This window comes from Carettochelys insculpta, chromosome 2 (assembly GCF_033958435.1).
Source record: "Carettochelys insculpta isolate YL-2023 chromosome 2, ASM3395843v1, whole genome shotgun sequence".
In the NCBI taxonomy this organism is placed as follows: Eukaryota; Metazoa; Chordata; order Testudines; family Carettochelyidae; genus Carettochelys; species Carettochelys insculpta.
The window spans coordinates 235036984-235064779 of NC_134138.1; the positions used below are offsets into that span (position 1 = coordinate 235036984).

The 27796-nt window shown below is 44.1% G+C and overlaps 2 protein-coding genes across 8 annotated transcripts in view; one reads left to right on the top strand and one right to left on the bottom strand.

Annotated features, from left to right (window-relative positions):
• The window catches only part of CYP51A1 (cytochrome P450 family 51 subfamily A member 1), a 48811-nt gene extending 31123 nt beyond the window's left edge, over positions 1-17688 (top strand). Inside the window, exons 6-10 of one of the 2 annotated variants that reach the window (XR_012644259.1) lie at positions 584-703; positions 3934-4129; positions 4570-4665; positions 14775-14939; positions 16436-16574. Coding sequence is in view for 1 of the 2 variants with exons in the window: in XM_074986230.1 (XP_074842331.1) it covers positions 584-703; positions 3934-4129; positions 4570-4665; positions 14771-14939; positions 16436-16614 (760 nt within the window). In the remaining variant the exon portion in view is untranslated. Of the gene's footprint in view, positions 1-583; positions 704-3933; positions 4130-4569; positions 4666-14770; positions 14940-16435 lie in introns of both variants that reach the window. The other variant, XM_074986230.1, reaches the window with a different exon arrangement.
• A 241-nt stretch (positions 17689-17929) lies between these two features.
• AKAP9 (A-kinase anchoring protein 9) overlaps positions 17930-27796 on the bottom strand; it is a 252463-nt gene continuing 242596 nt past the window's right edge. For 5 of the 6 annotated variants that reach the window (XM_074984762.1, XM_074984761.1, XM_074984760.1 and 2 more), the window contains 7 exons: positions 27458-27643; positions 26788-26988; positions 26146-26378; positions 23556-23641; positions 21447-21570; positions 20028-20167; positions 17930-19157 (listed from right to left, as the gene is read on the bottom strand). In XM_074984762.1, coding sequence (XP_074840863.1) covers positions 19114-19157; positions 20028-20167; positions 21447-21570; positions 23556-23641; positions 26146-26378; positions 26788-26988; positions 27458-27643 — 1014 coding nt within the window. In that variant the 3' untranslated portion in view covers positions 17930-19113. The remainder of the gene's footprint in view (positions 19158-20027; positions 20168-21446; positions 21571-23555; positions 23642-26145; positions 26379-26787; positions 26989-27457; positions 27644-27796) is intronic. The other variant, XM_074984759.1, reaches the window with a different exon arrangement.

The following is a 27796-nucleotide window of genomic DNA, read 5'->3' on the forward strand; positions in this document are numbered from 1 at the left end:
CACTGCTTGTCTGAGGGCCTCTTTGCATTCTCATTGGCCTACTGGCCGGGGTGGGATGGGGAGGCTTTCCCTTGGTGATGCAGCGGTGGAGCTCATGTGGGAGAAAGCCAAGGGCTGGAGAGACAGCAAAAGCTGTGGGTGAGGGGAAGGTGCGCTTTGAATGCCCCTGTTGTAACATAAAGCAGCTGTCTCTCTCTGGCCCATCTCATCCTGCTCAGTGGAGCCTGAACAAGTCTTCAGTCTATGTTCCTTTGTGTTTCTGATGCGCACAGAGTACTGTCATGCAGACCTCATCTACATTCTTGTTCCAGAACTTCTTGATGCACTTGAACCTATCAGATCACATATCTCATTTGCTCTGCTCCTCAAAATGGTATGAGATTACTATGACCCAGTTTATAATATTTGGATAGTAAATGACATGTCATTGAAATATTCCTTTTACAGAGTAGTGGAAAATGTGGGAATAAGTATTAATTATTCTAACAATCTTAGATATACACTGATATTTGCATAATTCTGTATATTTAAGTATTTACAGCATATTTTATACAGACTCTAATATAAATGCTTCGAATTACAGACGTAGAGACAGAGCACATAGAGAAGTAAAGAACATTTTCTATAAAGTAATCCAGAAACGCCGGCAGTCTGGAGAAAGGGAGGATGACATGCTTCAAACATTACTGGATGTTACATATAAGTAAGTGAACGTGGTGAAGGCTTGCCATTTAGAAGTGAAAGTGGAAGGTTTTTAGTATTTTAATAGGGGAGGAGGCTTCATTTACCAACATTTTCTGAGCGCTTGCTGCATGACTTTTGTCACCCGTCACACTCTCCTCACATCTCTTCCTTGGTTTCTTTGGCTTTGCATGGAACTTTCTGTAGGCTTTTGGAGAGAACACCTCTTTCCATGCTATTGTGATGAGGATAACAAATGGTATTTAAGTATTTTTGCCACCGCCTCTAGAGGCTGAAGGATTTCACTTTGTTCCGACCAGTGGTTCCCAAACTTTTCAGCATTATGCCGCCTCCTTTTTGATTTTTTGAGAAACCCTCCCCCTCCCCCTCCCCCAACTTCTTCTTTACAATCCTCCAACCCCCTTTTTAATTAAAAAAAAAAAAATTCAATTTGTAATTTAAAATAAACACAAATGATATAAAAAATATTTAAAATTAAAAATAAGCACAAATAGTTTTTCTCGCACTCGTGCAGGTGCCTGGTGCAGCCCCAGCTGGCCAGCTGCATGAGCCCCATGCCAGCCACAAGAGCTGCCTACACCAGCTGCCCTCCCATCTCAGACCTGTGCTGTCAGAGACGCCTGCCTGAGCCCCCCCACTGCTGGGGCCGGCCAGCTGCCCACATGAGCCGCTGCCTGGGCTAGCTGCCCACCCACCAGCCCAAGCTGCTCGTTGCTGGGGCTGGCTGCCCGCCCAAGCCCCCCACCCCCCGACTGCTGGGGTCAGCTATTGGCCTGCTTGAGCCCTGTGATGCTGAGGCCAACCACCCAAGTCCCGTGAGTCCTACAAGCCGGCCAGCCACCTTAGCCCTGCGAGCTGTCCGTTTGAGCCCCTCCCTTCCCACAAAGCCAGGCACCAGCAGACCCTGCTCTTAACCCCATCCCCTTAGCTGAACCAGGCACCCCCAGCCCCTATCTAACCCCGTCCTCCTCCTCCTCCTCCCCCGCAACCCACATTCGGTCACCTTTCCACATTGGTCTTTGTCGGTTGCCTGCTTTTTATAGTGTCTGCGCCGGGTCACCTACATAAAATGGCAGGGTCTGAGAGCCAGAAGCAAAGGGTGGGGGAAATGATGGTGGAGGGGGTGGCTGGGTTGCTTCACGCCCCCCAGTTTGGGAAACTATGGTTTAGATACAGACTATGTGAAGCACCAGAACAGTAGATTTCTTGAAATCTAAATTAAAATGAGACTGAAATAAAATGGTTTGCATAATATACCCAAACTGAATACAGTTCAGTGCTCCTGAAGCTTGGCTTCTTAATTACAGAGTTAAAAGATGTTACATGGCTAGGAAGGAAAACTTTTCTTTCCCATCTTAGGCAGCCCGACAGCCTTGTTTTCAATCTCACCTAAGCTTACTGAGTCTTAGGATAAGGCACTTTAGCCACATTAGATGAGGTGACCTCAGTGTTTCCATAATGCAGATTTTAGCAGAGGTCTCCGGAGAGGATATGCCACAGTTGGTGTTCCCCAAACCAGTAATGTTGTCTTCTGATAATCTCTGGAAAGCTCCCTGGTCATCTTATCTTGAAGTTTCTGTGTGTTAGTTGTGATGGGGTGTTGCCATATAAGTCCTCTTGAGATTGTTCCACAGTGTGCTGAACATGCTGCTGACACTCACCTTCTTGCTATGGGGCTCCCTACCGGGTCTTGTTGGGCCAGAATTTCTAGTCTCCCCCAGACAAAGAACAGAGGTGGAAAAGGGTCCCCTGCAGTGCAGTGCAGTGCAGACACTCAACTACTTCAGCTCTGTAAGGATGCAGTTCTAGGTCTCAGAATCCAGTAAACTAACTGTGACCAAAACCCCTCAATAAATCAGTCTCTCTTAGTTTTACATAGGGAAACCTCCTAAATTAACTCCCTTTATCAATGGAAGTGAGAGTAGCTCAGTGGTTGCTCCTGCCAAGTAACAGTTATTTATACTGGGCCTAAGAGTAAACAAAAGTGATTAAGTACAAAAACTGGGATTTTAGAAGTTGCAAGTGGGGAAAAAAGACAGATCAAAGTAAGTTATTAAATTAGAATTAATAGAAAATTCATAGCTAGCTCTAATTCACCAACAAATTTGTGACATATAAATTCTTACCCTAAGCAGCTGTTCTTATTTCAGGTATGAGCTTCAAGTTCGAAACAAACTCTTACTCCGACTTGACTCTCTAGCCTTTCAGAGTTCTCCCGGTATCCTCTTACACACAGTTTCAAAAGCCAGCTGAAGACCAAAGATTGATAGCCAATTTAAGCAATGGGAAGCTTTCTCCCAGGGCAGGAATCCTTTTTTGGCATTCCCCCTTCCCGGGGAAAAATACCAGGTTCAAAATGGTTTCCAGTACCAGGTGGGATGGTCACATGTCCTTCAAGCACCAACCACTGCTTTGGCTTACAGGACAAACAAGGCTGCTTACAAGTCATAAGTTGACCACCAAGCCATTAGGCTTCTAGGGCTCTCATCACATTTAAAACTATAAACAGATTCACTCTGTATATTTCTAACTTCACATACAAGAATGATACCGGTATAAAAATAGAATACACAGATTCTGCAGATTGTGATGTGAAAATTGGTAAGTTACAAGATGTATCTCATTTAAAATATCTTTGTTATGCATATTCATATTCACAAGCCTATTTTCATAAAGCACTGGGGACATCACATTAATCAAAGTGATTTTATTTACATTTCCATTACATGCTGCTGCACTTAGACTGTATCCCTGCTGTGCGCCTCCAGTTTCTCTGTTGCTCAAAAGTCTCTTGAAACCATTCAGCAATTTCTGTTATCATGAAATATATATTGACACACCCCCTGATCACACACGTTCTCTGCAGAAAGAAAAATAATACTGTATTGGTGATATTAATAAAACATAAATAAATGGCAGATTTCAGGTGTGGGGTTTTTGTCAGGTTCATTACTGTGTTTTAATTTTACCTCCGAAGAGTTTGAGGTAATTTGCTACAGATGCCTAGCCAAATGTTTGGAGGTTTCCCAGCAGCTATCACGTAGCTGTTGCTTTTCTACCTCAAAGCTTTCTCTCTAGGCTTTTGTGTTGCCTTTTCTCTTCCTTTGCATCTTCTGTGAAGGAGCTAAAAACTTAAACTACAAGTAATTACAATCAAACACTTAACATGGTACATGACATCATATCTGTACATTTAATCAGCTAAATCTAGAATGTATTTTATTAATGTAGGGATGGCCGTCCACTGACAGATGATGAGATTGCTGGAATGCTTATTGGGTTGTTATTAGCTGGCCAGCATACATCTTCTACCACCGGTGCTTGGCTTGGCTTTTTTTTAGCAAGAGACAAGTCAATACAGGAAAAGTGCTATGCAGAACAGAAAGCAGTTTGTGGAGAGGACTTGAGGCCACTAAATTATGACCAGGTATGTGTGTTTCTTTAAGTTTTTGTAAACTAATTTACAAAAGTGTTTACACTGTTAAATCAAATACTTTTACAATTAGAGCATCCCTGCCAAACATATGCATATCTTTGAACTTAGTCTGTATTTGCAAAAAACAATGAAGTGTTATGCCCAAATAAATGTTAATCTGTAAGGTTCCATAGGACCTCTCATTGTTATTCTTGAGCTTGGTAAAGGAAAACAGGCTTTAGTGGAAACTTGTATTGTAATATGGCATCCTAAGATAGTGGAATCTTTTTTTAAAATCAATTAAATGAAGAAACAGGATAGCTAGTGAAGTATAGGTTTGGAGTTATGTATTTAAAATATGAGCCTCTTATCACATGGCTCTTCAAATGGAAAGAGACTGGTTTATGAATGTTAAAGCATAAGGCAACTGATGAAGTTTACTCTGTTTGTAGCTAAAAGATCTGAACTGGTTGGACTACTGCCTAAAAGAAACTTTAAGGCTTAGACCTCCTATAATGACTATGATGAGGATGGCCAGAACTCCCCAGGTGAGCATGTTTCACTTTTGTCTGGATCAATGCTATGGCTATAATGTGTGTTATTTATACGTCTGTAGTAGGTAGGTGCTATACAAGTAGTAAGGGTTGAAGCCCCAAGCGTGTTTACCCAGAAAGAGGTCTAGGTGCCTCACTGCCAACAGGAAGAGCAGGTAAATGGCTTAGCTCAGGCCCTGCTGTTCTGTAGGAAAACAAACAGCTCTGGATCCCAGGTCTGTGCTTAGGCCAGGCAAGCAGTCAGTATGCCCTGGTCGTGGTTCAGGGTGGGCAGCAACGAATTCTGGTGCGCAGGCCTAGCAACCGTCGGTATGCCCTGGCTCTAGCTCGGTGTGGGGCAACAAACAGTACGAGTGATCAGGCTGAGCAATGGGTCAGTATGCCCAGGCCCTGGTTCGGGATGGGGAAGCAAGCAGTTCAGGGTGCTCAGGCCAAGCAACAGTCAATATGGCCATGTTTTCATTGAGGGCGCAGCAGCAAGCACTTGAAGGGATCAGGTAGAGCAGCAGTTGGATCTCCTAGTTCTGGTGGAGAGCTGACAAGCACAGATGTTTTTCACCAAAACGGGGAGACTGCCACCCTCGGGTTGGGGTGGTGGTGGGGACACAGGCACACCTGATTCAATGTGTCGCAGCCCAGGGCCCCACCAGTGGCAGCTTCGTTGTGACTGGTTCAGTGGAGATCCTGACCACAACATGCTGACTCAGCTCACTTCCATCTCCTCAGCTGGATTCAGGGTCTTTTGTCTCTGGGATGCTTCCCAATTACCCCTGTGAGCAAACCTGGTTTGGGACTAGCTCCTGTGGACTTTCTTGGATTGGAGTCTCTTGTAGGGCTTCAAGTGGCTCTGGTTCTGGGATCAGCAGTAGTCTTGACCACTCTCTCTTCCTGGTGGTGTTGGCCAGTCTCCCACCTTGGGACCACAGGGAGGGCATCTGGATCCTTCAGCGACTGGGGCTCAACAAAACACACAGCTCCAGTCTTTATACTTTTGGCCCTGTCCCCCTGCTTGCTCTGGGTGTGGCCAGAGCTATCTGGATCTGCCTACCAGGCCTTCTTAGGATGTTCTTCCTCTTCTGGGTCAGAATTTGGCCAAGCTGCCTTGCTACAATTAGGAATGACAGTCAGAAAGGAGGCAAGTCCAGTATAGGTTTTCAATTTTAGTAAATGCACCAGCAGTGAGATTAGTAAATTGTGCATTGAGCTACACAGGGGAGTCAGAGGACTGGAATGTGATGGTTGCAGCTTATTCCTGTCAGATCAGGGAAAATGCAGAAGCATTTAGGAGGCAGTGGTAATCATTTTGGCTCCAGTAACTTGTGACGCTTCGTACATCACCAAATCACTGGTGCTGTTGCGTCTGTTATCTGCTTTCCTTCTCAGGACAGATGATGATTTTCCCATGGCTTGGAACCTGTCTGCTTTTGGCACTTGAGAACATGAAATTACTATATTGAACTTATTTTGTACTGTGATATTTTTGCTGGTAAACTAACCTTTCTTCCTCTGGAATGGCTTTCTGTCTCCTTCCTTGATGCTTATTTTCCAAAGTATAAAGGAACACGTCACTTTTTCATAGCTAACGTGAACTTTAATCTCTTGCCTCATGGTCTTAGTTTTGATTTGCAGTTTTTCCTAACTGTTAGGACTGTACCATCCTTACCTGATACACCTCACATATGCATCTGTAATGCTTCCTTGAATGACCTTAATTGTGTTGCAGCTAAGCTCTTTGTGTGCATGCATCTGTGTGGATATTAAGTGTAGTTCTCTTGGAAACTCTATATCGGCAATGAACACCTCAAGCTGGTGATCCCTGATTTATATAAGTATAAAATTTTAGTGTTAAAAATTGATTCTTTCACTACTGTCTCTTCCTAATTTCACCTCAGTCTAGTTCAACACTAGTTGGAGGCTCTCATTTGTTCTGAAAATACCTTGCTTAACTTAAAGGAAAGGAAGGTTTTTAGAGACTCTTGCATTTCTTTTTGTATGCATACATGAGCAGCCCGAGCACTTTCAAACAATTTCTTTTGTCTTTAAAGCTTTTCTCTTGGTGGCCACTTACAGATCTTTCTCAAAACAAAAAGCAGTCAAGTAGCGCTTTAAAGACTAGCAAAATAGTTTATTAGGTGAGCGTTTGTGGAACAGACCCACTTCTTCCTTGAGTGTCCCCGTGGGTGCTCCATGATGGGTGTCGGGCTCGCCCCGGTGCCGCAGATCAGATCTATCCAGCAGTTTCTGCCAGACCACGCATGCGCCGGCGCACGCCGCTCCCCTGCACGCTCCCGGCCATGTGCGCGATCCGGTCCCCGTCAGTTCCTTCTTAACCGCCATCGGCTGCAGACGGAATCTGCTCAGGCTGCGGCCAGAGTCAGCGTATTTAGAGTTTTTCAGAGTTTGAGTTTCTTGTCAGAGTTATTAGTTAAATTGTTTGTTTTGTTTCTTTATTGCAAAAACAATATATAAAAGTAGAAAGTCTTAGTAACGAGAAGGAGGAGGGGAGGCAACCCGGGGACGTGAAGGTCAGTATGCCTCCTGCTGCGGCAGGCTGGAGTCCGTGAGAGGGGAACAGGCACAGAGAAGGTGCTAAGTACCCTATTAACAGCTCAAAGACTCACCGCAATGTCCTCTTCAGGATTCAAGAAGTGTGAGTCGTGCCGCAAAGCTATGCCGGCCTCTGGTGGGCACAGTCAATGTATTAGGTGCCTGGGGGAATCACACGTCACCCAGAAATGCTCCTTCTGTGTAAAGCTCACGGCCAGAGCCAGAAAGGATAGAGAAATGAGGCTGAAAATGCTGCTGTTTGATAAGGCCCTCCAGCCAGACGTCCCGGAGAGGCCTCAACCAGAGGGAGCCACAGGGCTGCATAAAAGGAAGGCGGTGTCCCTCACCCCCTCGGTGCAGAAATGGAGGAAGCTCTCTCCAGCCCGATCCCTGCCGGTGGTCACAGCGAGCGGGACAGGCGTAGCACACAGCCCCCAGTCGCAGTCACAAGTGAGTGGCAGCGCAGCAGTGCACGTGGCAGAGGCTGAGCCTCCGATTACTAAGCAGCCGGCCCGTGCATTCAGAGCGGCGGCCAGGCAAGCGCCGGAACTGGCAGCACCGCCGCAAGCGGCACAGACCCCCGTGGCACCAACGGTGCAGGGCCAACAGGCATGTAGCCTGCAGGCACCGGAGGAGACCACCCACGCGGCACCGCAGATGAGTGTGCCGAGCGTGGTGCCGACAGCGGGGCCGAGATCCCTGGCATGGGGAGGGGCGGAGCCAGCCCTGCAGGGGAGGGGAAAGGCAGCAGCGAAACCCCGGCACCACAGCCCTTCTCTGGACAGGGCTGCAGGGCTGCTCTCAACAAGTCCTCCCCTTATGCTGTGTACACCAGCCAGGAGACATGGGTCTCCCCCAGCCTACCCAGAGCCGCCTCCTCCGTTCCTCCAACCAGCGTCACCATGGCTCGGGCCACCCTCGCCCTTTCTGGGATTTGACCCTCTGGAGTACTACCACAAACCAGTTTCACCATTGTCTCAGTCATCCAGATGATCTCGCTCCCCCAGACATCGGGGGTATGCACCTCGAGAGTGGTCCAGGTCTCCATCCCAGGAACCATGCCCGTGCTGCCACGGTCGTCCTTATCACGCTGGGCATAGACACCACAGACATACACCCAGGAGCAGGTCCCCCTCGACCGCCCAGTACCCCCGCGGGCACTCATGGACGGGGACGGAAACACAGCTGTCTCAAGGGGAGCTGATTTTGGAACCCCGAGATTTTCCCTCGCAAGCCTCCAGTGAGAGGGTGTACCACCGGCAGCAGGACCCTGAGAGTTCAAGGGAGGTCTACCCTAGTGGTTCCTCCTTGTCCTCCCCCGACAAGGCTACGGCCCCCGGGGATGTTGCCCCCCCGGATGACCTCAAACAGTTTCAGGAGCTGTTTAAAAGGGTGGCTTTCACGCAAGGCATCCAAACAGCAGAGGTGCAGGAGAAGCACCACAAACTCCTCAAAAACCTGAGGCCTCTGGCCTCATCCAAAATCGCTATCCTGCTCGATGAAGCAATCATGGAGTCTGCTACTACCATATGGCAGACCCCGGCTTCCGCTCCACCTATAAACAAGAGGGCGGATAAGAAATACTTCGTCCTGGTGAAGGGCATGGAGTTCCTGTTTAGTCACCCACAACCAAATTCTCTGGTGGTAGAATCGTCTCAGCAGAGATCAAAGACTTCCCAGTACAAAGCAGGGGGAACGGATAGAGATGCCAAGAAGCTAGAGCTATTTGGCAGAAAGGTATACTCCTCCTCCACCCTGCTGCTGAGAATGGCTAATTATGCAGCACATCTAGCGAACCACAATTCGACAATTACTCCAGGCTTACTTCTCTCATGGATTCGCTTCCAGAAGATAAGAAGCCGGTGCTGAAGGCCATCGTGCAAGAGGGCTATGCAGCTTCAAGGATGGGAGTCCAGATCGCCCTGGATGTAGCGGACACGGCGGCACGCTCAATGGCTACGGCAGTGGTCATGCGCAGGGAATCCTGGCTCCAGACATCGGGTATCCCGAGGGATCTGCAAGCAAAAATTGTCGATCTCCCTTTCGACACGGAGAAGTTGTTTGCAGAGTCAACTGACTCGGTCCTTCATTCCAATAAAGACTCAAGAGCCACAGTCAGAACCCTGGGTATTTATACCCCTCCATACAGAAAGAAAAAGTATTACCCTCAACAAAGATGATACCCGTACCAACCTCAGCGTGCTCAGTACCAACGGGGCTATGACCAAGGGCGGCATCAACAACAGTATAGAACTCCTAGGCGACGTTCCCAACAAGGCCGTGCATCCTCAGGGCAGGCCCAAAGGCAACAAGTTTGACAGACAGGTTGAGGGCTGCACTATTACTACCATCGCGCAATGTCATCCACAATTAATGTTCCATCATCGCCTCCGACCGTTCCACTCACAATGGCAAAAGATCACCACAGACAAGTGGGTACTAGAGATCATAGCCACAGGTTACGTGATCCCCTTTCAGTCGCTCCCACCGCCAAGACCTCCGCCCAGGCCTCATCTCAGGGATGCCTCCCACGAGGCAAAACTCAAGCACGAGGTGGACCACCTGATGCTTATAGGGGCGGTGGAAAGAGTGCCGGAGCGACTCCAGGGGAAAGGGTTTTATTCACGATACTTCCTCACAGAGAAGAAAACAGGAGGCTGGAGGCCCATCTTAGATCTTCGAGGCCTCAACTGGTACTTGCGCAAACAACGCTTTCGGATGATCACAGTCGCCTCTATACTCACGGCACTGGATGATGGAGATTGGTTTGCAGCCCTTGACTTACAAGATGCGTATTTTCATATAACGATCCACCTGGCTCACAGACGTTTTCTCCGGTTTATGGTCGGCAAAGAACATTTCCAATACAAGGTTCTGCCGTTCGGCCTCTCCTCGGCCCCCAGAGTCTTTACCATGACCCTGGCAGTGGTGTCATCCTACCTGCACAGACAGGGGGTATTTATATTCCCATATCTGGATGACTGCCTACTGAAAGGGGCCTCGAAGGCGGAGGTACTACGCATGATACGCGTAACAGCAAACACGTTTTCTTTGCTGGGCCTGGTCATCAACCTTGTGAAGTCAAAGATCGACCCCACACAGGACATAGAGTTCATAGGGGCACGCATAAATTCTATCGCAGCAAGGGTTTATTTACCCGACGCTCGCTTTTGCGCCATCGGTTCCCTGGTACAAGTCATTACGTACAGCCCCACGGTGCCGGTTTTAACGTGCTTTGCAGCTGCTCGGCCACATGGCAGTGGCAACGTTCGTGGTACAGAACGCCAGATTGCATATGCGCAACCTACAACATTGGCTGGCGAGCGTTTACAAGCCGGCATCCCATACCGTCCGCAGGGTGGTGTTGCCCACGACAGAGGTGCGCAGATCCCTGCAATGATGGGCAAACCCCAAGAACATGCTAACAGGGGTACCCTTTCACCAACCACAAATCTCTATTTTTCTCACCACCGACGCCTCCCACATAGGGTGGGGAGCACATATTGGCGAAAAGGTGACGCAAGGACTGTGGTCCCCTACGGAACAGTCACTGCATATAAATATACTGGAGCTCAGAGCGGTGTTCAACACCTGCAAACACTTTCAAGACCACATACAAGGCAAAGTAGTCGGGATCAATACAGACAATATCTCCACCATGTTTTATATAAATCAACAATGTGGAGCTTGATCCCGTGCCTTATGTGCGGAAGCAGTCCGGCTGTGGAACTGGTGCATCGCCAACAATATAACGTTGAAAGCCTCGTACTTACCAGGCGCTCACAACGTGAAGGCAGACCAGCTGAGCAGGCACTTTGCAGTCACACACGAGTGGCAGATCTGCTCCGATCTGCTATGACCGATTTTTTTCATGCATGGTGGTTTCCCCAGATAGACCTGTTTGCCACTCAGCACAACAAGAAGTGTCCCCAGTACTGCTCCAGGGCAGGACTGGGGCGGGGGTCCTTGGGGGACGCGTTTGCGATTTCGTGGAAGGGCCCACTGCTTTACGCGTTTCACCCCCCACGGTGCTCATCCACAAGGTCCTGCAGAAAGCCAGGAGGGAGAGAGCCCGCATGATCCTAGTGGTCCCCACATGGGATCAACAGCAATGGTTCCCCTTGCTTCTCCGCATGTTGGATCGTCCACCACTTCCCCTTCCTGTAGCGCCGGACCTGCTCACGCAGGCCATGGGGTCCATAGTGCATCCACACCCCCGAGGCCTGCGCCTACAAGCATGGTTAATCCATGGCTCAGCTCCCTAGAAAGTACATGTACGGAGGGAGTACAACAAGTCCTGGAAAGCAGCCGAAGGATCTCCACCAGGAAGACCTACAAACAAAAATGGACTTGATTCACTGCATGGTGTTCCACCAAGCAGTTAGCTCCCCTTGAAGTGCCTATACCTGTCATACTAGAATACTTACTGGACCTCAAGAGAGGCGGGCTCTCCCTCTCCTCGTTGAAAGTCCATCTCGCCGCTATATCGGCTTTTCGGCATGAAGAGGAAGGGCCCACAGTGTTTGCCCATCCTATTGTTACCAGGTTCCTGAAGGGGCTGGTAAACCTGTACCCCCCTTGGAAACCGCTTCCACCATCGTGGAGCTTGGACCTGGTGCTCAGCTTGCTAATGGGACCACCCTTTGAACGCTTAGCCATGGTTTCCCTCCGTCTCCTTACAATAAAGACAACCTTCCTTCTTGCAATCACGTCAGCTCGCAGGGTGAGTGAGCTTGCAGCAGTTATGGCAACGCCGCCCTGCACGGTATTCTCAAAGGAGGCGGTAACCTTACGGCTGCACCCAGCCTTTGTTCCGAAAGTTTCTTCAGAGTTCCATCTTAACGAACCTATAGTTTTACCCTCGTTTTACCCGAAGCCTCATAGCTCCAGCACGGAGGCACGCCTGCACCTCCTGGACATGAGGAGGGCGTTGGCCTTCTACATAGACAGAACTAAGTCCTTCCGGAAAACGGACAGACTCTTAGTCTCTCTCGCTCCCAGGTCAAAAGGAGAGGGTCTCTCTTCACAGAGAATCTCGAAGCACATTGTGTCCTGCATAAAGACGTGCTACGAACTTCGAAAGACTGCTTTACTGGCCCCGCCTAGGGCTCATTCCACCCGGGCGGTGGTGGCATCAACAGCCTTTTTCAAGGGCATCGCGCTAAAAGACATCTGCAGAGCGGCGACCTGGTCATCCTATGACACCTTCGCCAAGCATTATGCCCTACACCGGGTATTCCAAGAGGATACCCGCCTCTCGACAGCGGTCCTTTCGGGGGCAAGCTGCACATAACCCGATTACCCACCTCCTTTCTTGGGTTACTGCTGGGTAGTCACCTATCGTGGAGCACCCACGGGGACACTCGAGGAAGAAAGAGAAGTTACTCACTGTAGTAACGATGGTTCTTCGAGATGTGTCCCTGTGGGTGCTCCACCACCCGCCCATCCTCCCCGCTTCAGATCTCTGTTTGGTGTTTTTGAGGAGCATCTGAGGCGGTTGGTCAAGGAACTGGCGGGGACCAGATCGCGCACGTGGCCGGGAGCGTGCAGGGGAGCGGTGCGCGCCGGCGCATGTGCGGTCCGGCAGAAACTGCTGGAAAGATCCGATCTGCAGAGCTGGGGCGAGCCTGACACCTATCGTGGAGCACCCATGGGGACACATCTCTAAGAACCATTGTTACTACGGTGAGTAACTTCTCTTTCTTCAGACCATAGCCAGACCAGAACAGACTCAATATTTAAGGCACAGAGAACCAAAAACAATAAACAAGGAGGACAAATCAGAAATTCTCCAAGTGCAGGCTACTGTCATCGATTGGATAACCACTGCTTCTAATGCAACTGACATTTTCTTAATTTGCAGTCTTTCTGAAGCAGTCTTTCCCTATTTAAATTCTCTTTTAAAAAAAATCACCAAACGAACCTACAGACCCCTTCAGTAGGAAGATTCTTCTGCTCCCCCCTTTTTTTAAGTGTAAACAGAAGTTCAGCGTTTGCTAAGGTGACATGCATATTCATGGCTGGGTTCATAGAAAAACATTGTCATCTTTGGAAGAAAGCCAGCACACTAGTAACGTCAGCATCTTTTTACCCTAATGTGCATCTTTCCAGACGTTGTCAGTGAGCACCAAGTAAACAAAATCTAATGATAAAAGAACAGTAAACAAGCTTGGGGCATAATTACTAGAAGAGCTCTTAACATTTGAAAAATGGTGTGCATCACTTACATAGAGCAATGCTATGTACATTTCATACTTGTATCCTTTTGACTTCTGTCAGTTTTGATCAGTCTCTCCAAGCACAGTTGACCCATTTTGTATACTGCATTTTTCCTGCATGAGTCTTAGTATATTACAGTCAGTTGATCACATAATTTAATAGTCTTGCTGTAAAGTCTGTTTTGCTACATTATGCTGGCAGTGCTTGTTTTGTTTTTATATTTGCAGTAAACTCTTTCGTATCCAGCATTCTATTATCCAGAACTGTCAGATAATCAGCATTTTAACCATAATTAAATTTTAGTTGTTTTCTGTAAGTACAGTGTCGTGAAAGTAAATATAAATACGGTATAAGTTTACAGTGAACCACACTATTGCTGGTCAATAAAGTACTCTGCGTACATTTTTGTTAATATCTAATCTTGCTTTTCTTTAGTGTTATGCAGTGCTAGGTGCACCTCTCTGTTTTATCCAGAATAGTTAAATATCTAGCAACCTCTTGGTCCTGGGGCTTCTGGATATGAGAGTTTACTGTACTTAACATCTACATTTACCATTAAGTTCCAAATAAACTTTCTATACTTACGATGCCAGCTTGGGATCCACATACTCTTGTAAGTATATTCACTGTGACACAGTGATTAATATGAAACACATTTTAACCAAAACTGGAAACTATTGTGGAGCCTGCACCCTTGTTTTTAATTTTTAAAATAATTCATTAGGCATGGGAACATAGGATCTCTTTGTCCATTACGTCCAGTCCTTTGCTACTGCAGACAACACATCCCTACATTAAATTTCATACGTTTATTAAGTTGCATCTTTTAAGCTAGTTGTTTGCTTCTCCTACTCAAATTAAAATCTTGTTCCAGAACCTGATTCCTCTGATGGCTAGGAATCATCTGATTTCTAGATTAAATTTATGCAGGGCCAATTTATACCCATTTGTTCTTTATACAGTTGTGCTTTATAAATACTACAAGGGTAAATACCAGTAAGGGTGAAGAGCCCTGTAAAGCTAATCTCCTCTCAGCATTTTGCCAAGATAAACAAGCCAAGCACTTTTAGTCTTTTTTTTTAATAACAGGTTTTCCATTTCCCATGTCTTCCAAATAGCTTTTCTCCATTTCAACCAAACTAATCTTAACCATTGGTGACTAGATGTGAACATAATATTCCAGATGCAGTCTTACCAGTTAGACTGCTTTAATTGTTCCCTTCTTTATAAGCTAAGATGAGGATGATACTTTAGAGAACTTTCTACAAAAGGAAAAGGGGCAGTTGCTTTTAGTAACAGGACTCTCTTTTTCCCCCCCCCCCGCTTTTGGTAGACAGTTGCTGGCTATACTGTTCCTCCTGGCCATCAGGTTTGTGTATCGCCCACCGTTAATCACAGACTTAAGGATTCTTGGATAGAAAGTTTAGAATTCAAACCTGATCGTTACCTTCAAGATAACCCTGCAGCTGGAGAGAAGTTTGCATATGTGCCATTTGGTGCTGGTAAGTCAAATAATAGTGAGATATTACATGAGGTCATAGATAAAATAGCAGATGTTACCATATACTACATTTATTTTTAAACAAAAAGAGGAATGTACAGGCTGAACCTCTCTAGTGTGGCACTGTCTTGTCCAGCAACATCTGTAATCTGGCATGTTTTTAGTTAGCCAGACAACCACTTATCATGGGGGTGTGTCCAAGTTTCCCATGGTCCTGTAAAGTTTGTGTACAGCTACCAGTCCTGGCTCTGTTTGTTGCTGTTATTTAGCTGTAATTTACCCCTAAATGCCTTCTAAGAGCCCAGTAAGCAGTGGAAGTGTTGGTAATGCTGCTAGACAATATTGATCTCATGTGGTCCGGCAAATTAAGACCTGACCTGTGCTGAATTAACGGTGCCAAACTAGAGAAGTTCAACCTGTAGTCCATTTAAAAAATCTAGTCCACTTCAAGTATTGTGTGGTGTAACACTTGAGTCCTTGTTGCTTTGTGTGGTTTTATACTTAGTGTCCAAAGTTTTGAGTTTTTCTCTCATTGCTTTGTGAAAGAGTTTCACAAATGGGAGACTGATCAGATGGGAAAAAAGTGAAACTGACTTTAAAGTGGCTTCATGCACAAAGTAAACAGTTATTTGTCTATTCTAAATGTAATTTTAGTTGCTGGCAGCAAGCAAGGAATCTGACCAGGCTTTAGTTTCCTTATTGTCATTGGGGGGAAAAAACTACACTGTCACTAAAGAAAGTCCAGTGTGGAGATTAATTCAGATGGCAATAACGATGCATCATTTTACATTGTACAGAGGAAAGTTCTATGGTTGGTCTGGAAACAACTTTTGAATGTGTGTTCTCCTCCCTTAATGCTGAATCAGTGAAGCTTTTTGTCAAGAAAATAGAGCAGATTCTGGTCTGTAGATAGTATGAGGTACTTGCTGCTGTGAGGGCTGCATTGGATTTGAAGTTTGATATCAACACAGTGCATTAATCAGCAGTGCTGTGGCAGTTAAAGCCACATGTATGTGCCTCAGTCCTGCTGATATCAGTCTAAGTATGCACTTACAGTAAATTCTCTCTTCACCAGCATTCTGTCATTTAGAACTCTTAAATAACTGACACTTTAACTGTAAGTAAATTTTAATTATCTATAAATACAGTATAGTGAAAGTAAATACGAATACAGCAAAGACTGTGTAAGTTTACCATGTACTATACTATGTTGGTAAAGTACTCTGCTTGTATTTTTGTTTAATATCCAATCTTGTTTTTCTTTAGTGTTATGCATTGCTAGATATACCTCTTCATTATTCAGAATATTTTTATATCCAGCAACCTCCTGGGGCTGCCAGATATGAAAGTTTACTGTATATGCTTTGCTGAAGTTGTGCCTTAAGTTTTTAAAAATATTGAAAGAAGCAGTAGTGTACATTTAAAGGAAAAACACATCTTGTTCTTAAACTCATATTTTAGCTCAACAAATATTCTCCTCCTTGGGTTTTTCTCTAGGTCGTCATCGTTGCATTGGAGAAAACTTTGCATATGTTCAGATTAAAACTATTTGGTCTACTCTGCTTCGTTTATATGAATTTGATCTCATCAATGGATATTTTCCTACCATCAACTATACAACCATGATTCACACGCCTAATAACCCAGTTATCAGATACAAGAAACGATCATGCTAAGTTTGAAATAAAATTATTTCTGTATTTTAATTTGTGAAAATTACTGTTTTTGAATAAGTTACGCAGAATTAATAGGAAAGTTGGTTCATTGGGTGTGTAGTGTTAAAAGTGAAACTGCACTGCACAGAATTGTACATGCTAAATTAACAAGACATTTTATTATAAAAATGCCATCTTTTTTTCTATTTGCATAACACTTTTAAAGTGTCGTCTGCGTATTTGTTTAGGTGTACTCAACTGTTCAGTCAAATCTTAAGATAAAGTTAAGCATTTCACTTGTATTTAAAAAAAATTGTGCTTTTTAAAAATCTATATTCCTTGATTTAGCTAATCAAAAGGGGCAAGGCCACTCTCATGGCCCTCAGTGAGAACAGAGTCTGTTGTTCATGTTAAGATATGCACCAGCATCAGACACGTTGGAACATGTTTATTTTGTGGATTTCCAGGCCTGCCTATGCTCACAGAAGTGAGCATTTTTATATAATGAACTAATCATTATAAATGGTCCAAATATTGCAGTGGTTTTAATCTTGACAATACTGAAAATGTTAAGGTTTTCTAATGTGAGAGGCGATTTAGGTGCTTAGCTTGAGACTATTTTTTTTCAAGGGTTTGGATTTTCAGAGAGCTGAGCCATCCAGCCTCTGGAAAATTAGGTACCCACAATAGTTAGTCCCAGCTGGAAGTCTTGGTTTCAGTGCAAAGATCTGCAGTACGACCTTACTCTTACCCAAGATCTGAGCAGAGCAAGGCAGGTGTATCTCTGTTAATTGTGTACTATAAGTGAATGAAATGTGTGCACTATAGTAGTGTTTACAGTGATGTCAAGGGAACCATGGATACTGTATAGCAGTATTTAGATACCTTTTTGTTTTAAAAGTGCCAAATATGTGGGGGACACAATTTCTTAAACTTTCTGCTGCTCTTTGCTGTTTTAAATCCTGGCACTACAGTCAAAGACTTGAAGTAGTCCAGGAAGAGGCACAGTGAACAAATAAGGTTTTTCTCACACTACAGCTACATCTACACTAGTCAAAAACTTCGAAATGGTCGTTTTGAAGTTTACTAATAAGCGCTGAAATACATATTCAGCACCTCATTAGCATGCAGGTGGCTGCAGCACTTCAAAATTGACACAGCTCGTCCAGATGGGGCTCCTTTTCGAAAGGACCCTGGCTACTTCGAACTCCCCTTATTCCTATGAGCAGATGGGAATAAGGGGACTTCGAAGTAGGCGGGGTCCTTTCGAAAAGGAGCCCCATCTGGACGAGCCGCGAGCCGTGTCAATTTCAAAGTGCCACGGCTGCCCGCAAGCTAATGAAGCTCTGAATATGTATTTCAGCGCTTCATTAGTAAACTCTCAAATGGCCATTTCGAAGTTTTTGGCTAGTGTGGACATGGCCTACTTGTCTAAGCTCTGTTCACATGGAAGTGAGTAACATGTTTCAGGACTGTTAACTGTACGTGTGGGGGCAAGTAGCTCTTGTTTGACTTGCAGAAATTTTTCATTAAAACTTTGTGAAATAGTTTGAGAAAGTATAGAATGAAGGCTCTTAATTTACTGTTTTAAAACTTCCTTCTGTTGAATTTTAATAAAAGAATGGATAAATGTGCACTTGAGCCAGCCTGATGCTTACACTTCTGTTGAGTAACAAAACTTTGTGGCTAAAACAAACAGTATTTTAATGGGAGTGTGAGAGTTCACGAGATTTTTCTAATATAAAACAAAGTTTGTAGCTGGTGAGCTCTTAGGAAACTCCCATTGCTTAGAGGGTGAGTAAAATTAACATCTGATTTCCTGCAGTAGAACCTCATGCTAGGCTGAGCTTCTTCCCAGTGCAGCCATTGGCAGCTCTCTGGTGCTTACTGTAAATCCTGCTGTTGCCTACCCCTCAAGCTGAAACCAACAAAGGTAGTGAGAGTTAATTTTTTGGCAAGAGTGAGGCTTTAATTATCCTTTAAGAGCATGCATGTGACATGCTGTGGTACATACAATAACCAGAAGCAGTTAAAAGGATGAAGTCATCTTTATTTCAATACTTTGACAAAATACCCATAAAATTCAAAACTTCTACCATTACAAAAATAGGTCTCTACAAGTGATATATTCTGTCTGCACTGCCAGTAGCAAATATATTAAGACAGAGTCATGTGACTTCAGTAGCCTTGTCAGAAGAAGTGCAGTGCACTTTGAGCTACACCTTCAGCAAATGGACAAGTTTCACTCGTTGTACTGCAGTTGATAAATACACACTTTTTATAACTTAATCATTTAAATTAGCATTCCACAAATATACATGTAGTAATTTTTGAATGACCACAAGGTGCCTATATACAGAAATTCCAGTCTGCATGGATGTGCCAGCAAAGGAATTGTCCACTCGTACAGCTGTGTTCATGTTGGTCCCACCATGTACACATTATACAAAAGCACAGAGCACAGATTTGCAAAAAGGCAGTTCATTCATCATTACCAGCGATGGTGATATCAAAAGGATATTATCTTCTAACCCCAGAGTGCAAATAAGTATAGGAAGCAGAACCTGTAAGATTTAAAAAAAAAAAAAAAAAAAAATCTTAAGTGCCTGGAGAAATTGGATGTTAACTTGTAGTCATCATTCACCATCTGACATTTCTGAAAGATGCTTGAGGTGACCTGTGTGAATTGTACAATAAAGTAAAATACATACTTGTTTCTAAGCTCTGTTTTGTTGAGTCATACCATTGTATCAAACTAGATACATAGAGCCCTGTAAATCTGCAGATATCCACTTCATATCCAAAGGTACCCAGGGTTCATTTTTGCTTATATGGACAAATTTTGTGTCTAGAACCCTGCAGATATCTCCTTTGTATGCATGGATTGTTTGTGTGGATGCAGATGTGAATACCAAGTTTGTGTCTGCGCAGGGCTCTATAGACTTGGGTCACTCTGAATAGGATCCAAAACTAGCAGTAACTAATAGTGGATGAGTTGACTAAGGCATTTCTAAGAGGAAGAGCCTTTTCAGAAGACATGATAAAAATGCTGAAGTGTAGTATTCAGGAACTGTCAGCATTGGAGGGAGAAAACAGCCAACAGTGCAAAGGCTGTTTAAACAGGAGAAATCCTGATAGAGAAATTGTTCTGTAAACTTCTTTATCTTTGAGATTCTTTTTAAGCTGTTAAGTTTGGAGCAAAGTTTTGATTATCAGACAGCCCCAGCAAAAGCTACATATTTATGCAGTGCACAACCGCATACAGTTTGTTTCTTTAGTTTCTGCCCATTCTTATTTGTAGTAGGATTTTTTTCTTCTAGAGTTCAACTGTGAGGTTTTACCTTAAAGTGGAAACTGAGAAACCAGCATATACTGCCTAACTCAGAACAGGTATTTGTGTCGTTGTGTTGGAAAGAGGAATGTTGGAGATTTACCTGACTGTACGCTTCCCAGGCGTCTTTGTAGTGCCTCCAGTCGATTGATATAATCTGTTAAAGCTCTGTCAGGGTCATAATTATGCAGCTGAGAGTATGCAAGGGAAGCTGGGCTTAAATCAGCATGGCTGCCCTGGTACCTAGGAGAAGACAATAAAATGTAGGTTTCAGAAACAGAAGTTACTATACTGGAATCCTGTTTCCAAAGGAGAATGTAGCAGCAGTGTTTTATGAATCTTAAGTAGCTATAGTGATATGATTTTAAGAAAGTCAGCGATCTACTGAGGGGATGTATCTGATCTCCATGCTGCCTCCCCACTTGTGTGCACATACTCTATCCTTCCCAACACCCTGCCCCCTTGCTACTTCCCCCAAACAGCACCCACCGATTTCCTCTCCCCCTCAAAGCACATCTGCACTGCAAAAAAGACTGAGGCTAGGCTAGGCTAGGGCCTGAGTCTGCTGCTAAAAATAGCAGTGTCAACATTCCTAGTTGGGCTCTGAAATCTAGCAAGATGGGGTGGGCAGGTCCAGGGGGTGAGTGGGAATGCCCACCCTGCTATATTTAGTGCTGTAGTGCAAGCTCTGTGAGTGGGAGTCTGTGCAGCTGGGCTCTGAAATTTGCAGCTTTTTTATTTTTTTTTTTTGTCTTTTGTACCCTCAGCTGCTTCACTCACTTTTCTGTTCCTCCCAAGATTTCTGTTGCATTCCTCTGAGGCAGAAAGCACAAGTCAGATTGTCACTGAGTCTACCTTAAACATGCAGAAGTAGCAGTAGTTTAAGGTACAGTTGTTTTTCTTAGAAAAATAAACATTTTTGAAGTATCTCTATATGGTTTTAGTTCTCTGTAGTTACTAGTGGCTAAATCACATTACAGACAACTAAAACTAGATAAATACTTTTCTGTGTAACCAACTGCTGTAGTTTCCTTAGGTTGAGATTGCAAATGAGGGCACACTATTTGTACAGAGATGGGAGAGGATGCATCCATGGCACGAATGTTAAAAACTGCTGAACCCCAGTTTTCAGAAATGATAAGGATCTACAACTCGGAAGACAAGAAAAGCCTGGAGTTACTCTGAAAAATCTTCCCTCAGGAATGAAATACTGACTCCAGTGACTTCAACTGTACTAGGACTTCACTGCAGTGTCCTAGTGGTAGTGCTCTGAATGAATACAGATGAATGCTTGCCTGAGACGGTAGAAGCATTTATGTAATTTGAAGTAAACCCTTTTGCTCATTTATGAACACCGTCGATGGTTTTTGAAGAATATCATCAGAAGGCGGAAGATTGCAGAGTTAGGCCTCCAACAGAAAATATATAACATCTCAAAATATGGACTTCCTACTCCCCGAAAATGCATTAGTTAATTGCACAAAAGCTTTTCAGACAAAAATAATTATTTTAACAAACTTACTTATGCTGAAAATTTACAGGAGATCTCAGAGACTCGAGGTCTGATCTGGATCTATCAGAAGAAGGTCTGTGTTCTCCACACAGCTCCAGACCACCAGCTAATGAATCAGACCGTAGCTCATTAACTAAAACAATATACTAGTGTTATTGATACAAAAATATCAACTTATAACAATTAGACATTTTGTACATCAACAGCTACCCCAGGTGCACTCTTCATTTTGCATGTGGTAAAGTGAGAGTTAAAAACCACATCTAATTAAGGAAGTGCAGCTAGCAATGCCTACCATGCCGACTAATGCTGTCCCACTGTTTACTTGTAACCTTCCTCTCTGTTGACTGTTCCTGCACTCAGACTGTAAACATTCAACAGGTGCTTGCCTTTTACACTGAATGCCTGAAGTTCGGAAGTTGAATGAGTTACTTGTGTCAGTGGCAGTCCCTATGGAAGGTCTCCCACTCTTATTTGCAGAGGATTTAATCACGGAGCTCATCCTGCATCCACATCTGTTAATTAGCCATCATTCCAGTTCTAGCTCTCACGGCTCATGCCACAAGAGCACAAGCCTCATCAATGGTGTCCCTGGCTCAGGAACTAATACAGGAGATCTGGAAAGTGGCCATGTGGTCCTCGGTACACAACTTTGCCACCCACTTCACCATTACCCAGCAAGCCAGAGATGATGCAGCCTTTGGCAGATTGTTATTCCAGTCTATTGTTCTGTAATTCTAACCCTGCCAGTGAGGTAGGGCTTTGGAATCAACTAACTGGAGCTGACATGAGCAAACACTTGAAGAAAAAAAACGTTTTTCACCTTCTTGTAACTATTGCTCATTGAGATGTGTTGCTCATACCCATTCCAGATCCACCCACCTTCCCCTCTGTCACAATAGCTGGCAAGAAGGAACTAAGGAGAAACTAAGTTGGCATGGTCATATATTGAGCACCAGGGAAGTGCCTCTCCATGGGGCTCCACAGCTGATCTGAAAGGTGCTACCAGGGGAAAACCTTTCTGATGACTGTGCACACAGCACGTGCATACCTAACTGGAACAGAAATGAGCAACATATCTCAAAGAACAATTATGAGAAAGCGAGTAACCTCTTTTTTCCTGATGTAGCACTTCAAAATAGACATTTATATTAACACATCCTGTGGGCTGTGTTCCTATTCATTTCCCAGCAGAAGCGTATTCAGCCCACGAGAGTTTCCTGAAGCTCAAGAAATAGAGACTTCTGCATATTTTTTTAAAGAGTTTTTGATAGGAAACCATGCAGGAAATTCTGGCTCAACAGTCAATGGCAAAACTCCCACCGACTTCAACAGATTCAGGATTTCACTTCCTGTTTACACAGTCAGAAGTGAGTGAAAGACTTTTTGACCCTCTTCAGGCACAAAGAATCACATCTCTTGGATTTAGGCACAGGCAGGGCAGACCTGGTGCTAGGCATAGGCAGACGAAGCAGCTGTTCAAGGGGGCGTCCTATTCACTTTTTGTGTGCTTTTGGGGGTGGGAGGCAAAACTTTCCTGCCTAGGGCCCCAGTGAGTTAGCACTGCCTCTGATTCAGGGGACACTAGAACTTTGTCTATCTTGGGGTTATGGCAAGAAGGAAGGCAGTGTCGCTCAATCCAGTGGTCAACCATGTCTCCTCATCTGCCCTTGTCTTAGGCTGTGTGGTGGGCTCTGTGCTAGTCAAGGCTCCTGTCTATCCATGAGCAGGACTCACTCAGTGAGCCACCCTTAGAGCCTGGGGAAGGCTTTCTGATACTGGTGAATACTGCAGCATATACAGAAAAATCTCTTAGTTCACATGCTGTTCTTTTCCTAAGAGGAAGCTGACATGTTTTTGTTTTCAAATCCACACCGACTGCATCTGACAAGCAGCAAGGTACAAGAGAGTTCAGACTAATGTCTCTGCTGAGTGGAGTGCAGTGAACTGCTGAAGGGGTTACCCTGAACCTCAGAAACAGTACGTCTGTTTAATGAAATGAAGAGGAAGGAGCAATCCACTGAATCTGGACCAGAGGAGGGTGACCTAAAAGGTTTACTCAGTACTAGTGTAATTCATGGATGATGCTTCTTCAGACGTTACCAGTCAGTGATTTACCTGTGTTCTGGCTAAAACCATCTCTGCTGACGCTTATTAAATTAGAACCTGTAACTCGGTGCCACCGACGAACCAGGAACTTCATTCTGCATTGAAACAAAAAGATACTTCTGAGTAAAACAAGTATTTTCTTATTTAAATAAGTTCATAATTTTTCAGAGAGTATAAGAATGCACACTGCAGCAAAGACAAGACATAGACTTTAAATCCTAAAGAAGTTGGATTAAAGAATACAGTTTACCTAAGAAAAAGATGCGGGCTCAATTCTACCTTCAGTTATACCAATACAATTTGTCCTCAATGTCTACATTACTTAGCATTTAAATTTTAAAGTATAAGTCACAATAAATAGCAAAAAAATTCAGAGGCAATACAGAAAAAGGTACAAATTGCAGTGGTATACTCTAAAGCAGCATTTTCCAAAATAAGCTGGCCACAGAACACTTTTGGATTATATTGACACAACACATATACAGGGGGCCAAGGAGCAGAGGTGGAGGGTTTCAAACCAAAAAATTGCCACACCTAATGCTCAAAAGTTGATTTAAAAGAGTTAGGTTTTTAGAAGTCTTTTACCTTACAAAGAACGAAAAATATCAAGAGAAAAAATCATCTGAAGGAACAACTAATGTCCTTCTAATAGGAGGATGGTTAGCAACCCTAAAATTAAGTATAACAATTAAAAATTAAGTCCATACCCAAACACAAAACATCAATATAACACCTGAAAAAAAGGATGATCAGGGTCTCTCTTTTGTACAAAAACAGAAACAATATTGTTCAAAAAAAGAGGACTGTCCTTCCTGAAAGCTTAAAAAAATGTTTTTATAAAAAAAGAAATGAATGCAAAATAAATTATATCTGGAAAGTATTTTTAAATTTTGTGTTTTTGAAAATTTGTTATTTTTACAGAAACTTTTTATTCTGGCTAACATCTGACAGGTTTCTTTTTTTTAATGGGAAAAATATTTTCCATCTTTTGATCACAAATCCACTTAATATTAGGAATGATGCTGGAAGAGTTGGATCCTCTCATATCAGGTGCAGCATCATGTGATTTCTCTGAACACAACCTGTGCTGAAACAATACAGGTTGATTGTTTTGGGATGAGTCACATAACTATACTATACAGAACACCTATTCACATTGTACAGAACACAGTTTGGGAAGTGCTGCTCTAGGGGAAAAGCCTCAGTGACTAGGTCCCCCATATTGTAAACACTTGCACTCGGTCAGTAGAAGATTGTGAATAATCTGAGTTCAGAAGACTATTGATGAACCTAAAATTAAGCACGTTTGTATTTTCAGACTGGAGGCCTCACAGAGGAATCAAAAAAAGACAGACACAACATTTACTGCTTTTATACACAACACCCTCTCCTCATCATATCCAAAAAGCTTAATTTTAACAATCTGATTTCTTAAATAGGCATTGTAATCCATAAAACAGAAGTGTGTGTTTGAAGGAACTGGTTTTATTTTTAAAGCAAATCTACAGAGAGGAAACGATACATTCATAAAATATACAGGTGCTCTGGAGACATGACCTGTGATTCATTAGTAATTTTTAGAGCTTATTATCATAATCCATAAATTCTTAAATGACTGGATTCCATCACAGAGCCAGGCAGCTCTGATGTACAGTTGTGCTGCAGAATGTTCTGATCCACATTACCAGCGGCCACCATAACTCTGATCTCTTTTTGAGCAGCACTGTTTTGATGGCTACCAAGACTTATAATTTAGAGTGTGTCACAAACAACGCTGGATTCCACCAGATACTGAATTTGATAAAATATAAGGCCCTACATGAACTGAAGATTGATTGCCAAACTGTTGTGGCTGCATTACGGACAAGACATGCAGAATAACGGACCTGTATTAATTGTAGTAACTTCAAAAATTTGGCAGCTCAGGACTGACAATGGGTGTTCCTGCCTCCCAGGACTGACTTTTAAAATACAACATCCAAACACCTGTGGGAGGCAAGTACCTTTTTGGGCCTCCCCAGACAGCCTTCTGTGTTCCCATATACACTCAGTCAACAAATCAGGACCCCCTCCGGGGCTCTGCCTTGGCTGGCCCAGGCAGGTTGAGGCTGGCTGGCCTATCCTTGCAGGGACTTGGGGTAGCTGGTGCTGGGCTGCACTGCCTGCCTGGTGCTCTGCACTGGCTGCCAGAGACCTTAGGCTAGGGGAACTGTATCCATGCTACCCGGAGCAACAGGACTGGGGGTACGGCAACCATTCCACCTGGTTGCCCAGAGCACCAGGCCTCAGTGCACTGCAGCTGTACTGACTGGCATGCTGGTACCGGGGGCTGTGGCGGTGGTGCTCTGGGCTCCTGCAAGAGAAGAAGGGTAGTAGGGGGGAAGGGCAGAAAGAGGGGGACAAGAAGGGAGAGATGGGGCCTCAACACAAGGGAAGGGCCGGGGGGAAGAGACCTGAATTTAGCCTCAAAATTGGGGTAGAAGCATAAGATTGTGAGATCTGCAATTTCTGCTATACTGTAAATTAAGTACGGCCGGACATGAAACATATGCTAAACTGGATGTTTGCATTTGGTTAACTGTAACTTCCAGCGATTTACCTTGAAATTGCAATGGACACTCTGACCACAGAGCGAAATCTGGTAAACCCCTTTGAACGATGTGTAATAAATTCTAGGTCCACGTATGAAGGCTGCCCTCCCATTCTTGCAATGAGGGCTAGGGTGGCTTCTTCACACTCCTGGAACCCACCTACTAAGAGCAGTAAATATTTTTTCTGGTATATAAGAGCTTTCCGAAAGCTTTCTGCTCTCAGGAATTTTCCATAAATTATCTGGATGACAAGAAGCAAAGAAAGCACTGTTAAGTAAAGCATTTAGAGGGCTATTAAAATTCACAGAATTTTGGCCTGATTACTACTGAAGTTCATCTGTGATTATTCACCTCCTGTTGCCATGGTGGAGCCTGCACTAATGCTAACATTTTTAATACCAGTTACATAATGTAGGCTTGTTTGGAGCTGCAGTAAAATATGCATCAGAACTTACAGAGGAGGGGCATGGGTGTTTGTGTCTCATCCCAAGGAAAGTTATAATGGCATTCCATGTCTCTAAGATCAAGCCTCTGAAAACTGAACCTAAAAAACTGGTACCCCCTGTTCATCTAAGTGAGATCACTAATGGGGAAAGCAATGGAAAACAGGCCTCGTGCACTCAGAGTGCAGGCTGGGTCAAGCGTCCTACCTTTAAAACAGCATTTTCAGAATGTGATCCCAATTCTCTCAGAAAAGCTTCACTCCTTATTTCTGCTCTCAGTTTGGACACCTCTGCATCAGCTTGTTTCAAAGATTTCTGTAGAAACAACTTTTCTCTGTTCCAAATCTCTCTCTCAGAGCCAAGGAGCGTATCAATATTAGCTCCGCTGTCCAGTGAGTATCTAGAAGACTGGAGAGGGACCACATGCTATTTTTAACAACATCTTCTAACGTTATTTTTTCATTGATTCAGTGGTGTGCTCATCACGTTACCGGGGTGGCCTGAGGTGAACCTTGGGCCCTCACAAATTTAGAATAATGGGTTGGGAGTATAATGAAATGATGCTATTAACTTTCAAGGGACAGCATACTCAACGTGTCTGTCCCTAAACCCCACACTAATAGCTGGTTTATCGTAGCTTTCCAGTCTTGAAATCACCTTGAGTTTGTTAGCTCCTAAGGTGGTTGATGGGATATAACCCACCTTAGGAGTCAAAAGGGAAAATGGCAACGCACTGAGTACTGAACAGGATTTGTGTATGTCCTGTTCTTTCCTGTCCTGTCCTGTCCTGGCCTTTCACCTGTCATATGTGAAAACAGAGTGGTGCTTTGTATTATATACACATTTGTTTATGGCAATGCATACAGAAGATACACACATAGTCTCCACAAGGTCCTCTTTGTCTGTATCTTCTGAGTTCTTCCTCCAGTTTCATAACAGTATTCCTCAGATTGTTCTTTTCCTCACTCAGTCTGCTGACAAACCCCATCAGTTCTGCATTTCGTCTCAGCAGCCCTTCAGTTAAGGAGCTAGAGGAAGTCCCAGGGGACAACGCTAACTTCAGCTAGAAAGGAAAAAAACTTGCATGAAGTCAGTTGGCTATGACTCCTACCCTAGCATAGATGACAATTTTCATGTGGATGAGAACAGTGCTTTATGTTATGTTGAAAGATCAAAAAGTGCAAAGTTAATCTGAACAACATGCGAGTCAATACAC